This window comes from Eptatretus burgeri, chromosome 2 (assembly GCF_056783735.1).
Source record: "Eptatretus burgeri isolate ZD-2024b chromosome 2, Ebu_testis_v1, whole genome shotgun sequence".
In the NCBI taxonomy this organism is placed as follows: Eukaryota; Metazoa; Chordata; class Myxini; order Myxiniformes; family Myxinidae; genus Eptatretus; species Eptatretus burgeri.
Genome location: NC_140962.1, coordinates 73,085,082 through 73,101,027, shown reverse-complemented (window position 1 = coordinate 73,101,027; position 15,946 = coordinate 73,085,082). Strand labels below are relative to the sequence as shown.

General features: G+C 44.3%; 1 protein-coding gene and 1 pseudogene across 3 annotated transcripts in view; one reads left to right on the top strand and one right to left on the bottom strand.

Moving 5' to 3' along the window:
• Positions 1–1,386, top strand: part of LOC147032321 (uncharacterized) — a 2,237-nt pseudogene extending 851 nt beyond the window's left edge.
• LOC147032320 (3 beta-hydroxysteroid dehydrogenase/Delta 5-->4-isomerase-like) overlaps positions 1–10,094 on the bottom strand; it is a 70,593-nt gene extending 60,499 nt beyond the window's left edge. For 2 of the 3 annotated variants that reach the window (XM_085869826.1, XM_085869825.1), the window contains exon 1: positions 8,141–10,094. Coding sequence is in view for 1 of the 3 variants with exons in the window: in XM_085869828.1 (XP_085725954.1) it covers positions 8,141–8,174 (34 nt within the window). In the remaining 2 variants the exon portion in view is untranslated. The remainder of the gene's footprint in view (positions 1–8,140) is intronic. The other variant, XM_085869828.1, reaches the window with a different exon arrangement.
• Between the last annotated feature and the right edge of the window lie 5,852 nt (positions 10,095–15,946).

Sequence of the window (15,946 nt, the reverse complement as noted above, 5' to 3'; positions counted from 1 at the left end):
TGTCAATTGAAAATGGTGTAATTCTTAATGTTGAGAGAGTCATTATACCGAAGAGTATGAGAAACGACATTCTGCAGAAACTCCACTCAGGCCATTTTGGGCACGAGAAAACCAAACTGCTGGCTCAGGATACTGTGTACTGGTATACCATCAATGAGGACATTTATCAGCTTGTGGACTGCTGTCCTACCTGCCAGCGATACCAGAAATATCAGCTGCCTGAACCACGATAGCAACATGACATTCTGCTCAGACTATGGAGTAAAGTCGGATGTGACCTGTTCTACTTCAATTCAGCTCAGTGGCTCGTCATCGCAGATTATTATTCAAAATTTCCTATTGTCCGCAAACTACCCGAGTCCGCTCCCAGCCGCACAATTATTGCGACCTTGGGATAGATATTTTCTGAGTTTGGAATTCCTGATACATTTATGAGTGATAATGGTCCTCATTTCTCCAGCATGGAATTTCGTTCATTTGCTGGGAAATGGAATTTTGACCTCATCATGTTATCCCCAACATACTTAAAATCCAATGGATTCATTGAGTGCCAAGTCGAGACAGTGAAATCCATCCTCCGCAAATCAAAAAGTGGGGGAAACGATTTTCATCTTGCACTGCTCGCTTGGCGATCCACCCCAGTGAACCACAACTTGGCAAGTCCTGCTCAACTGCTAATGTGCAGAAAAGTCAAATCGTTAGTACCAACCAGAATCGCCAACACGCATGACGACGACAACCTCATCCAGGAGGAGCTGGAGAAGCGCCGCTACTCACAAAAACTCGACCACGATAGGCATGCTCAGGTACAACAAATGTCCTGCCTATACCCTGGACAACGAGTTCACGTTCAGAACCACAAACACCCATTTTTGGGAGCCAGCCACAGTTCTCTCCATGTGTGAAGAGGAGGAGGAGATTGAGACCATACTCTGTGCAGAGCATTGGTGCTGGCTTAAGCAGTCTCCTTGACTATCGAGCACAATCCTGGACTGGTCGCCACTCCGACACAGTATACCAGCATGCTGGCACTCATTTTGCCGACCTCAGAAGGGCACTCCTGAGCCATTGGACGGAATGAGTTTAAAAATGGTGGTCATATCTCGGAGGTGCAGGGGAAGGTTTTCGGTGACAATTTATTTTTTTTATTGTCCTGGGGGTTCAGGCTGGAGGGTGGACCCCATTTCCCTCCATGTAAGTAATACAACTGGTATAAGCACTCGGAAGAGAACATACCTTCACCAGGCTGAACAGTTTACATTTTGTATCCCACTGATGGGCCGGATCTAGATCCGGACCTGAACCAAAATCAAATCGGCTTGTTCTTGTCACCAAACCAACTCGTCCACCTTGTTTTGCCCAAATCCGTTCACAACTTTTTAAAATATCGTGATATATATATATATATATATATATATATATATATATATATATATATATATATATATATATATATATATATATATATATATATATATATATATATATATTGTTTTTGGCCCCATCTCTCAATGGTGAAGAATCACTTAAAAATTTGAAAATTCTCGTATCTGGATCTGGATCTGGATCTGGATCTTCACCAAAATCGAATCAATTCTTCCTTGTCACACACCCGACCTGTCTACTAAGTTTCGTCCAAATCCATCCATAACTTTTTCAGTTATCCTGTTCAACAAAGACAAACGGACAGAGGTGAAAACATAACCTCTGCCATTGAAGGTGGCCATGTTAAAGATCTCAGTAATGTGGGTCTCAATTCCCCCCCCCCAATGCCCCCCCCCACACCCTCCATCCAAACCTCTGAAGTCACAACATAATGATCAGCAGTAACTTGTCATGAGCTTTTAAAACTGATCAACACAGAACCAACTCTCATCTGGTAATTGGTGACGAACCGTAGCATCACCACCAACATCCTGAAATCATATTGGAATTCATGTATTGGAAGCACAAGACATCATCACCACCACCCACACATAACATAGTGTTCCATAACAATATTTTCATGTAGACATTGATGACTGAAGGTTGAGTATATGATGATGCACAAGAATATTTTCAACTTCACATTGAACACACAGGAAACCACGTGACTCAAACAAATAATTAATACATTAAATTTATTGTTCTGTTGTTTCTGCTGGAGCTCATGAAGTATCACAAAACCCAAAGTCAGCCATTGATCGATCCAAGTAGTTTTGGGTTTTGTAACATGAAGGTTGTATCAGCACCGACTTGTAACCTTTGTTGTGCTGACGATTTTATAGACCTCAGCAAGACTTTGTTGAGGAGATGGTTCTTCTCATAAACAGGACCTGCCAATGTCAGCATGAATGCATCGTGTGAATCTGATTGTAGGTCATTAGAGTGTCAACAGACTCTCATCCAACCAAACACCTGGACGTGCGTGCACAGGTTAAAGGTTCACATTGTCCGGGACTTTCCTGGCAGGTTGTACCAAGCCCTAAGCCATGCACACAGTTTCTGGCACTGCCTTGAGTCAGCAGTCCGACGAGCTTGGCTGGACCAGGATATTTTGCACACATACTGGGACACTGGGACTGCAAGACAATAACTGGGGCAATCCAAGTGAATTTGGGATGGTTGGCAAGTACGCAACCTTCAATCAGCAATATCAAGTTCATGGTGTCCATTTTCTGGGTTATCGAGAGAAAACAGCAGGAATAGTATGCCGGCCTCATGCAAAAATTGAAGCAGTCATCAAGGACAAACGCCGAGGGTTGTGCTCCTTCATTACGCATCTGAGTACAAGGACCATGGTTTGTGTAGATCACCATTCCTGACTTGTTTTGAGCATCTGGATCACCGCCCGCCCTGGCCCAGACCGAGATCGCTCCGAAACAGCACCGATTTTACCCTTAACTATCCATTCCAACATTTGAAGTTCCACATTTGTGTGGGCGCTGATTCACCGATGACAATTGGAACTGACTGAAGCAACCAAGACGTGGATGAAGGAGCTGCCTGGAAGCTTCTCTTTCACCGACATAATTTGAAGGTGAAATGAAGCAAAACAGAATTGGCATCTTGAAAGTATTGTATCTTGATCCGAGATCATTTTGAATGGCGCTCGTCCATGTTTTTTGTAATAGTTTGTCAATCTTAAAATTCATATTTGCATCGTTTAATTGCTCTAGTTTTACATCGCTTTGCTTTTCTGTTTGGGTTTTAAATTGTATTGTGTTGACAAATAAGTTTGCTATTACTGCAAGCAAAGTGATTTGCTGCGATTGGGCTTGCCAACCCCCCACCCCCCCAAAAAAAAAACAAGTTGCACATGGTGCCCTTTTCAGTGTTGCACAAAATGTACTTTTGTGTCATCCATGCTCCACTCCCACCATCCCCTCCCTCATATGTTCTGCTTATGCAAGTACAATTAATAACTAGATATCTGGGATCACAAAGCGATCGCCAAGGGTAAGCCTCCCCCGGCGTCCACAATTCAATGATGGCCATGTGTTTTTTTTTTTGGACCACCATATCACCTTAACATTCAACATTTAGGGATAGTGTGTAAATTAAGAAAATGTGTCCCCATCTACATTCTATTCATAAAACTCAACATCATGAAAATGGGAGGAAAATTATTCAAGTTCTGATTAAAAAAAACAAAGTTGTTTTTAGTTAATTAGGTCACAATATGAAAAAAAGCAGGTCAAGCACACAAATCAAATATGAGGTTGACAACTTCATTTCAGGTACATTATTATTGTTACGGCTGTGGAAATTCGCATTACACCATAAAGGGCCCTCAGGTGAGATATCTCCATAGGTACATGTGTAGTTAGCCCAAACCCGTTGTATAGAGGGAATTTATGTGATCCATCCGGGCTGCGACGCTTTGAGTTGGTTGTTTTTCTTTTTCTATCTTTTATTTCAAACAAACAGCATCTCAACAACCATGCCATCCCCATCACAGCACCAACCACACTACAACCACGCCACCTCCACCATCTACGCTACTACATCTTCGCCACTACGTCCGCTTCCGAACGGCAAACAATGGCGCAAAGGAGGGAACTGCGAGGATGCGCAGGTTTCCCCGCCTGTTTCTCCCATCTGACTTCCTCGCGCTTTGGAGTGGAGGAGTGGCGATGCAGGTCAAAGGTCAGAGGTCATGTAAAGGAGGGGTCTCATTTTGGGGGAATAATTCTCTGGCCCAGAGCCAAAAACTGCCTCCCCCGGCCCCCGCACGGAGCGGGGTGGAGGGAAAGAGTGAGGGAACGCCCTTTTTGGGAACCCTCTCAAAGGAAGGTGGAGCCGAGAACGGGGCAGGGCGAAGGGCGGAGCCCCGCGCTATAAAAGACGGACACGGGCGGGCGCGCTTGTGCTTCCTCTTCCTCTTCATCTTGGCTGGTGGTCTGGTCTGGTCTTCAGTTGGCCTTCAGTTGGTAGAGTTGGTACGAGAGTCTGGTTCTCGAGGGAAGAGGTCCTGCGCCTGCGCCTTGGTGAGCGGCCTTGTCACGAAGGCACGGACAGGAGACGCGGCAGTGCCAGTTGTAAGGTGGACCTGCGCGTCGGATGGGGAGTGCCGGAGAGGGTTCGCCGGCCGCAAGAGAGGTTGGGGCCAGGTGCGACCACGCTGACGGTCGCGGGAGAGGGACTCACCAGCCATAAAAGGGAAGTCGCGACTTCTTTCTTTCTTTTCCTTCCTTTGCTTTTTGTATAAATGTGTGTGTTGGCGCCGTCTGTGAAGTGGAACTGCGTAAGTGTTGCCGTGCGTCGGTCGTAGTAGGTTGTAGTTCTGCATTTGCTTTTGTTGCATGACTGTTTTAACTGTTATATGTGCATTTTTGACTGTATGGCTGTATATACGTGCTTGTCTGTGTGTGTGAATAAAATGCTTGCTTGTTGAACTGTTCCCGCTCTGCTTCGTCTCTTTTCCTTTTTTATTGACCCTCCATCTTGCATCACGTAAGGGGTTCGTAGTGGGTGCAACATCCCGGTAATTAATCGGAACCGTCAAGGCCGACGATAACACAGCTCGGTTATCACTGAAGCAAGGAACGGACCGCTTAAGCGGTTCATGTCCGGAGTCGGCCTGTGTCGTGGTACGATCGCCCGGTCGACCATTTGTGCAGGTACTTAGGTAGATCGAATTTGGCGAGCAACCCTATCCTGCGCAGGTGGGCAATTGGCACGATCGTGGTGAGGTTAAACCCCCACCCGTGACTAGCTCCCGGCGTTGTCCGAGAGGGTCACGACTGAATTGTCCGTCCGGTGGGCGACGTGCCGCGATTCGAGTTACATGGCCGTTCGCACGCCGGCGGGCGCGAATTCGCAACATTATGTTGCAAGAACGTATTGGAAGGCCAAGAGGTCTTTAAGATTCTACATTGGCAAAATTGAGTGATAACCAAAAAAATATATCTTTTTAAAATGTTTTTAGACCGCCATTTGACCTTGTCCTTTAACTTGGAGAGGTACGATGTAAATGAAGGGAATTGCATCTTCTCTAGGCTGTCTAGAAAGGGCAATTTTGTTTGAATCGGACAAAAATTAGTTGAGTCATGGTGAAAAATGTTACAATGTGTATAATTAGGTCATGACCTGAAAAATTAGGCCAAGGTCAACAAAATTATGTCAACCCCCGCAATCTTTTTATTCCCATTATTGCTGCAAAATTTAATTCCAAAAATCTCAGCCAGCTCCGAGATTCATCTCGGACATTGGCAGAAAAGAAGAGGAAGGGGGGGGGTGGGGGGACAACAGAAAAATGAAAATGGCACTCGTGGAGTTCATTCTGAACAAAAATACCATTGTTAACTGAACACGTAACTATTATGGCCCATACACCAGTATCATCCATACACCTTATTACGTCACATACATTGCCATTATCCATCGCTTTATCGATTAAGCAGAAGGATATTTAACAATCACTTTTATGCACATTGCAGAGAAACACATTTTTAAGTGAAAATATATAGGTACACACACACACACACACACACAGTCTCACATCTCCTTGAGGGAGACTAAAAACCCAAAATGGTCATATTGTTACGAATTTGGAATTAATTTGCACACAACATACAGGTTCCCTTAGTCAGCTACGTCGATAAGTGCATGTTCCCGAGATAGCTCATCTTCCATTGTTTAAATGTTCAGAGATCGATTAGATGTGCTGCGGATCGATTTAATAGTTAGGGAACGAAACAATGAAGACGTCCTTCCCCTCTTCTGCGAAGAGGAAGAAGAACCCTGCCATCCCGTGACATCAACAACTCCCTCCCACCCGTGGTTGAGCGGGGGGTGGATCACGAGGGCATGAGTCACGCCGGGTGTGGGGGAGGGGGTGCATAGGATAAAGAGGACATCTTTCTTTGTTCAAAAAGAGTCCCGTGGGAGTCCCGTGGTAGGGCTGAGTTCGTGGGCTGAGTTCGTGAGAGTCCCGAAAGAGTTAGTGAGAGTCCCGTGGTAGGGCTGAGTTCGTGGGCTGAGTTCGTGGGAGTCCCGTTCTGAGTCCCGTGGGCAGATTTCGTGTGCTGAGTCCCGTGGGCGGAGTAAGCTTTTTTGCTTCGGAGAGAGCAGTCATTCAGCCATCGGGTCCTGCTTGGCTTGAGGCCTTCGGAAGCTTTTTGCTTCGGCTGGCTCGGTGAGCTTCGGCTGCTGCTTTGTTTTGGAAGGAACTTGAGCCGGTTGTTCGGCTCGAGCTGCGAGTGGAGGCTTCTTCCTCTTCTTCCTCTTCTTCTTGGTTCGTGGAGCTTTTCGTTCTCCATTTTGTTTCCCGGCTTTGTGCGACGCATCGGCCTCTTCTTGGAGTTGGATCCTCGGGGAAGCGACGATCGACAGGAAGGATCGGCACCTCGTCTCACCGGCACGTGTTGAGAAGTGCGGGAGGATTCGCGGGAGCTCGGGAAGGATCGCGGCGATTGGATCCAGCTCGCTCTCGCTGGAGCCCGGGTCCAGACAAGTTGAAGACCACATGAGGTGGAAAGGTTCGAGTCAAGCTCTGAGTTTCAGCTCACCTGTCCTCCGTGCTGGAGCTCGTGATTAAAGGCCTCAGCCACCGTTTCGTGTGTGTGTGTGTGTGTGTGTGTGTGTGTGTGTGTGTGTGTGTGTGTGTGTGTGTGTGTGTGTGTGTGTGTGTGTGTGTGTGTGTGTGTGCGCGCGCGTTCGTGTGTCCGTGGACCCGTCTAATAAGTAGGAACTGCTGTTAAGTGTAAATGACTGTACATAATAAGTAGACGGTTGTAGTTCTTTTGTCGTGCTTTTGTTGCTTGTATAATTGCATCCGTGTTTTGCCTTGTTTAATTGCATCCGTGTTTTATTATAATAAATGTCCTTGTGTGAATGTAAACCTGCTCGTTGCGTCCATTCCCTCATTGACTGAACATTTCGTGTGTTGGGAGTTAGAAAGCCGTTGGTTTGCCGTAACAGGGGGACATTTGGACCGACGGTTCTCGGCGATTACGCCGCTCGGAATCGCGCACGGACAAGCTCGCCTCGGCGGTTTGTTCCGTACGAGTTCCGTCGACGGTGGAATACCCCGGTAGATGGATCACGTGGGTATTTAGGTATATTGAAGATTGGCAATCAACCCTACCCCACGTGATCTGCCGATTGGCGTATTTCGGTTCTTGTACAAGGACCCGTCGCTCGGAGTTATCCGGGCGGCGATCTATATTCCGGGCGATCGGTCGGGCCGACTCGACTTGCGGCTCCGTTCAGAGCGGTCGGTTGGCGGCTGACGCCCGGCCAGTAACAATATTGTACTGCTACCAGTCGAAGAAACTCTGTTGTTACCATTAAAAATTGGGGGCACTCATTGTAAAAACCTCCCCCTATCCTTCAGTTGTCCCGTATCCCAATATAAACCATAACTAAAAGTGATGCACGGCCATGTTCTTTTAATAGAATCAAGAACGTCAGAACGCTGACGAAATCGCAACAGCGTTGAGCAACAATTATCTGCTGTTGTCCTGCCTCGGTTTTCATCATGTTGCATCGATGAAGGTATTTGCACAGGACATCACCTCGGCCCACAACACAAAAAGGGGCATTGTGCATTGGCCACGCAGATACTCACAAGTTTATAACCAACAAGTGTTGCGTAGATGTGCAAAACAAGCCACATTCAAGGATGTCAAAACGGTCAAAGGAATGTCGCACTCACTGATAAGCTGTTGACAGGTTGAGATCTTGCACATCGTCCGACAACACGCAAGTCACTGGTGGGTTGCATCACGACTGAAACTTTAGTGGAAGAAGAAAGGTGAAGTCAATGTGGATGTTCCATGACATCGTCGGCGTGCAATAGGTTTTCTTCGAGTTAACCTAGTCGTTTTCCGTTGGGAGGACGTTCACCACTGCTGGTTCCAGAATATGGTGTCAACACGATAAAAGCCAATAAAGGTATGAAGGTTATGTCAGGTACAACCATTTCTTGTTTTTCTACAATCAAAGGTTCAGCACCAGCAATACAGGATGAATCGTTTCATGCAGTGAGTCTTCATGCCATATTCGAATTTTGCAAGACCACGTAGGTGCACATTATACAGGTGAATAAACAATCATTACAAATATCACAGGTAATTTTGAATGTCCTCACCATACTCACTGGCGTAAGGGTTGGAGCCTCCGCTCTCAGTCTGGGGGGAGGGGGGTCATTGGTTCACAGTCGCACGATTCGATAGAGGTTCCTTCCGAGGATAGAACACCGACAATCAACGCTGGGAAGGCAATGGAAACCCACCCGGTATAACCATTGCAACGAAAGTGCTTCAGCGGCTCCAACGCCTTGTAAAGAGTAGGGTCCATCAAAAATAAATAATAAATGCCTAAAAAAAAAAAGGTCAATTTACAGCAAGGGTACACAAAGGTCGCGTCCTGCATCATTTCACAGATGTGGGAATTTTCCTGAATTGTAGTTACACAGAATAGAACAGTGAACGGGAAAATGACATCACACGACTTAACTAGAGCGGCACTCGGTGGAGCGCAAACCTCCACCAGGCTGAACAGTTTGTGTTTTGTATCCCACCGATAGGTCGGATCTGGATTCGGACCGCAACCAAAATCGAATCGGCTTGTTCTTGTAGCCTGACCAACTAATCCACCAAGTTTTGTCATAATTCGTCTACAACGTTTTGAAATATCCCACGATACACCGTTCTTGGCCCTATCTGATCTCAACGGTGGAGAATCATTTCAAAAAATTAAATAATTCCTGTATGCGCATCAGGATTCGGATCTTCACCAAAATCGAATCAATTTGTCCTCGTCACACAACCAACCTGTCCACCACGTTTCGTCCGAATCCGTCCATAACGTTTTGACATATTCTGTCCACAGCCAGCCAACCAGGTGTGAAAACACAACCTCCAGTCGGTGCGTCCACCTTCGCTGCGGCGAAGGTAATTACCCAGACTTAATGACGTCACGGCATGTTTACAGCAAAGTTTACAGTTTACATGCGTTGGTGTTCTTTGTGTATACATAGTCGAGGCTCGTGAAAGAGCTCACACACTGAATGGCTCAGGACGTAACAGACAAAGACAGGACGCAAAACACGCAAGCATGGTGTGTACAAGATGGATACAGAAGGAAACTCCAAGGAGGGAAAACTGGAGAATTGGAAGGGATTTTAGTGGGGTTAACGAGGGTAGAAAAGATCATGGTTTTTGAGTGAGGATGATCTGAGATGGTGGTGAACACCAGTCTTGAAGACTTGGAGGGAAGAATCTGATTGAAGAGAATGTCGAAGTTGGTTCCACAGGTGGGGGAAAAGAGGAACAAATGAGTGGAGGTGAGCAACGATCCTGGATATAGATATTTTTACCAAAAAGGGTTGATGGTTGATCGTGTGAGTTGTGCAGAGACCTTTGGGGGAGGGGGGGGACAAAGCATGGAGAGAGAAGAAGGTTCAAGGCCACAAAGGAGGTGGTTGAAGACAGAGACCACTAACCTGTCTGCAATGATGAAATGATCTCAGCTTCATCATGGGAGATTACAGTGATCTTGAAAACCTTGGTTTCCACAACGGCAAGCTAAGCAACACGTAAGGCAGGGGAGACAGCCCAGAAGGGAGAGCAGTACTCTATCAAGCTGCAGATGAAGGCCTTGTAGGTGGATAGGAGCTCAGGTGTGCCAAGGAACAGCCATGTACGATGAAGGATGCCCAGTTGGTGACTGGCCGTAGGAGGCAAACTTTGAAATGTGGTTTGCCCAGGTAAGATCGTGGCTGACAGTGAGACCCAGAAGTTTAAATGACTGAAATTCCTCAAGAGGATTGTTGAGAGTGTGTGATTTGTCAGGATTGAAAGACATATTCCAAGTGTTTGACCATCTTGTGATTTTGTCAAGGTCTGAAGAGAGGGAAGTGGTTGCAGCCTGCTTGTTTGAAAGATGTGGGATGTCACGGCAGGGAGTGGTGTCATCAGCAAATCGATGAAGAGGATTTTCCAGAGTGTCAGAGGATCATTGATTAAGATCATGAATTGGATTGGGCCCAGAACACTGCCTTGAGGTACTCCAGCCTTGAAAGGGAGAGGAGATGAAAGGATTCCGTTGAGAATGTGCAACACGTTGGCTACGAGAGTGGAGAAAGTCAGGAATTGAGGAGTGGCGTTTGCCTTGAATCGCATAGGCAGAGAGTTTGGAGAGCATGTCGGGATGCCAGACTGCATCGAAAGCTTGAGATATGTCCAGAGAGACGACCTTGATGTCATGTCTGACATTGAAGGTCTCCGTCCATTGTTGGATGAGTAGTAGCACGTCCAAGGTGGAGTGACCTGGTCTGAAACCAAATTGGTGATTTGAGACGAGGTTGTTGGAGAAAAGGAAGGGTTTCATAAAAATTGCGATAATGGGTTCCATGACGTTACTGATGATTGGAAGTAAGCCGATAGGTCTGCAGTTGAGGAGATAAATATTGTCGTTGGTGTTGTGTTGTTTCAAAATTGCCAGGCCATCCCTGTAAAGTTTTCCATTCAGTATAAAACAACCAAAGCGACCGCTAGAAGGACGATCATCTATCGAAAGGTTGGAGCCGAAAAGCCTCACACGGGCCTTGTGAAGGCGATAGTGGGTATAGCTATAGGTATAGGTCAGTGGTGATTATTCCTTTCAATGTGCTGGTTATGATGGATGGTGCTTGAAGCGGAACAAAAGAAATCTCACTCACATTTACAACACAATGACCTGTTGCAAATGAAGTCCGGCTGATGATATAATTCCTTCGTCGTCTCTCCAGCGGTCGGTGAAGAAGAAAGGATTTCTTGGCGTTGAGTCGCAGCGGCTTTAAAATGGCGTCCGAGAGAGCAAGCAGAAGAGGAGACTCCTTCATTGTCGTCGTGGTTGTTTAGCCAAACAAATGAAATCCACTTCGCTCAATAGTCTTGGTCATGTCGAACAAAAGTCAGTACTAAATATTGACGTGTTGAGTGACTCGTGAATAGGGATGAGAAAAAGCTTGTGGACGAAGAGGAAATTTTTAAAACAGGCCGAGATGATGGGTTTCGTCGAACACGCACGATATAGTTGGTTTGTCACTTCAGGCCACTTGAGGGATGCATCTGGAACATTTCTCGCCTTGATGTACAGTTCAATTGTGGTAACAGTTACATTTTAGAGCAAATTTTACATTTAATTCGGGGTGTTGGCGGCCAAGGTGAAAATCTTTAAAAATCACAATTTTTTTGTTCTTGTCAACTCGCATCGGTCAGATTCATTACCAGTCATTACTAATTGTATTAGCAAGTTGCTATGATAGTAGTTATTTAATATATGAATGTATGTAACATGAACAATAAACACAAAATTACATTTAAAACACCTCCGTTTTGTTTATTAGCTCACCTGGGACATCATTCCGGGGAGCTTATGGGATGGCACATCGTCCGTCCGTCCGTCCATCCATTCACAAACACTTGCAATTTACTCTCTGAAACCACACGTACGATTTCAATGAAGCTTGACCACAACCCTCATCACCCGGTGTGTACCAAAGTTTGTTCAGGGCATTAAAAAATAAATAAATAAATAAATCGGGCTCTGAGGAGGTGTAGGGGGAGGGGGGGTTGCCCCCCAGGATAGGTATTTGTTTTCTTATTAGAAACTACAAAAGCAATTCCAACGAAACTCGACACCAACCTTCATCACCCGTGATGTACCAAAGTTTGTTCACGGCATTTAAAAATATTGGAGTCTTTTCTAAGAGTGTCTACTGGGGGAGGGATTTGCTTTCTTCTCAGAAAACACACACACAAGTCCGATGAAACCTGAACCTGACCACAACCTTCATCACCCGGTACGTACCAACGTTTGCTCAGGGCATAAAAAAAAAAAATCGGGGTCCAAGGGGATTTACGAGGGGGGGTGTTGCCCCCCAAAATAGGTATTTACTACAACATCGGTTCAAGGGTACATTCAGCTGATTCCATCCCACGTTGACTTCCTCCTCAGTATCATCATTCTACCAGGTGAGCGCCCAGGGGTATTGCCCCTATTAATTTTATTATTACATAATTTGACAGTGATGGGCATGGATGAACCACAAGTTTAACGATGCTATCAGAGCTGCTAACTACATCCTCTATATCCAATTTTCAGGAAAGCAAATAGTGTTGAATTTTATGGCGTTTAAAGAAATATATAGGCGTTTCCTTTCTCCAACCCCCAAAATATCATAAAAAGAGTGAACTTAAGATTTTAAATCATCATTGCTCATGCACCACCATATCTTTTCACTTGATGCTGAGATCATGCGTGAGAAACCAAGTCAGCTGTTGTATCTGGGCTCATACAGGAAATGTCATCAAAATAACCATACTTATGAAGTTTTAACACATTTAATATACGACGATACATTTAGCATGCGTCGACTCATGGTGTGATCCCACAACCGGAACTTTCAGAATACATTGTAAACTAAATCAATCAGCACTTGAAATTATACTGTTAGCTCCTGTGTGAACATGAACGATCCAATACGAAAAGTGCAAGAGGTAATCAAGTGGTCATTCATCATCGTCATTGTCATCGTCGTCATCCGTGCCATTGCTAGTGGAGTTTTGCACTGTTCTCCTCCCAGGCCTCTGCACATGGCACCCTATTGAACTTGCATACACACAATGAAACGGAAGACCAAGAAGGAACCTGAAGAAGTAAAGAGCAAAGATGGAGTCATCGGGAGGAACCTGAATAGGATTCGGGTTTCAGCCGCTACTCCACAATCCTCAAACCCATCCAGGTGCAGCCAAGTGAGCCCGACAGAAAAAAATTTCTGCAAGAATTTACTTCTCCTTGGAGAGATATACAATGAATGAGAGAAGTAGAGAGTGAAAAAGAAGAAAAAGCAATAATTTGAATGAATACAGAGAATTATGAAATGAAAAAAAATTAAAAAATAACTTCTTGTCGTGCTTTTGTTGTGACAATCATCTATGGGACAAGATCTAAATTTGGTTGGACGGATTTTCGAATTTCGCTTTCGTTTTCGCGTCACGTGACTTCAAAGTTTGCAAAAAGTGCCCTACCTTCAGGAGGCTATATATTCTCTACTGGGCATGGTAAAAGTTAGTGAATGGTGTCATTGCATAGCAGCTGACCTTGTATATTTATACATTTTCCGCCGAAGGTGCAAAAGTTTCAAAATCTGAAATGTAAACGTCGGCATTTATTTTCAAAATATAATTTCGTGCGCGCGCGCCAAAATGCCGAGTCGTCTTTAACCAAACTGCGCAGTTCGAGCTGCACAGTCGTCTTCGGTCATAACTGAACATTGAGAACTTGTGGTATTATCGAGATGACCATCACCCCCAGACCGGGGTAATTTTTCTTGTTTGTCTGCAAAGAACTTTGGTGTTTTTCCTCCACAAATGCATGTCAGATTTAGACAAACTTTTCACCAAAGGAGCGACTACTCATGCAGAATGTTTCACTGATAATTGAGGATCGAGGCGAAATTTAACGTCATAAGTCACGGGATGTGGCAGCCATGTTGAAAAAAAAAGGAAACAATTTGGACTTCTGTATTTCTGAAACCGCACCAAGTAAAAAATTGAAACTTGGCACATATGAAGTACTCCCCATGGGAAAGAAGTGCGATTTTTTTTTTAATGATGTCATAGGTGGCTTTGTTATGATGCCATAATTCCATATGTCAAACGCTTTATCCGATCAATATGAAAATTGTTGAGGGTCCTCTTGGGCTAAATTGTAGGAGAATTGATGATGTCCTTGGTCAAGTGATTTGGCAGCCATATTGTTTTTAACGTAAAAATCTTCTCCGAAATGGCCGACCAGATCGAGATGAAACTTTACAGGTATGATTGCCCATCAATGAGGAACAAAACTTCTCCAAATATGATGCCATATGTCACATGGTTTGGCAGTCATATTGGATTTACACTCAAACTTTTAAAAATCATCTTCTCCAGAACAGCTTGACAGATCGAGGGGAAACTAAACCCACATGTTCCCCAAGCCTTGCAGATACCAGAGCGTTTACGAATAATTTATAGGTCACATGGTCTGGCAGCCATATTGGATTGAACGAAAATCTTTTAAAAAGTATTTCTCTTTAACCGCTTCATTAATCGACATGGGGTCAAAATTGTGATCTAGTCATCATGGGGAATATTTGTTTTAAATTTCAACCTGGTTGGATGCATGGTCTGGCAGCCAGAATTAGTAAATATTTTGAATCTGGGTTCAGGGATATAAATCAAACTTGGTACAAGTATGTATCATGATGTAAAAATGTGGGTGGAGGCATATCTGGTGATGTCGCAATGTCGAAGAGTTTCTATATATCAAGGCTCATGGAAGAGAGGGATGAAAGAGGGTAAAAAGGCAACAAGTCCAACCTGAATTGTTTTTCTTTTTTATCTTACCAGTATAAACAAATAATAAATGTTGTTTTTGTGAAGTGGTACTTCTGGATGAGAAATAAATTTTGAATGAGACAGACCATGATGTCATTCATGTCAATCACATGGATCTGCAATTGCAGGAGGCTGTGCATACGTAAAATGTTACCGAACAGTGCAGTCTGTTGATTGGGGGTCGATAAACACAGAATGGGGAAAAATGGCATGTTTGTGATTTTTGTCGAACCTGATTTTTTTTTTTTTTCCTCTTTGGTTTTGTAAACTGTAGAAGCTGTCACTTGCTTCAGATAAAAAATGCTCGAGTTTTGATTTTGATCGAAAAGATGCTCCAACTCACTTAGTTGGGGCAGTGTGTGGAGAAAGACATACTTAATTTTAACTACAGCTTTTTTTTTTATTCAATTGTACATATCAGACATTCCTTTATTCCCCGATGGAAGCTTATAGAAATAAATGAAAACAGAGCCTGGAATGTAGACCTCAACATCCACAGTTTCAGAAGCTTCCAGCCATTTGAAAGGTAGTTGATAGTGCAGCAGCAGAAGGCCCAAAAGTGCTGTAATTTTGGAGTTACCCAAACCCAAGGTAAAACATTTGTCCTAATGGATAAAATGAAAGCCTCAGGTTTCAGGACATAGAATCTGCATGATGACATTGCCAGAAGCCTGTGTGAGCTGAGAATTTCACATTTCCATAGCAATCTACATAGTGACAGCTATGCCAATGTTAACGAGCCTCGCACCCCCCTTCTCCCCCAATGGATATAGAATTTTGAAACTTGGCATAATGTTACACAATATATTGTGGCACAAATTTCTGAACTTCCGATGTGTTGTCCACAATGGTTTCCATTGCAACACATATAAATACAACAAAATATCCCAGCAACCACACACCTAAACCCAATCATATGTTTTATTTTCCTCTTATCTTGATATTTCTTCAAAGAATATTATATCCGACTGTACCAAAACAAGGATCGAAACAATGTGTATATGGCATTAAGTAGATATACACTAGTTACGTAGGAAACCACCGCAACAGAGTACCATATACGACAATTTCCCATGATAGTTATTACAGTGTTT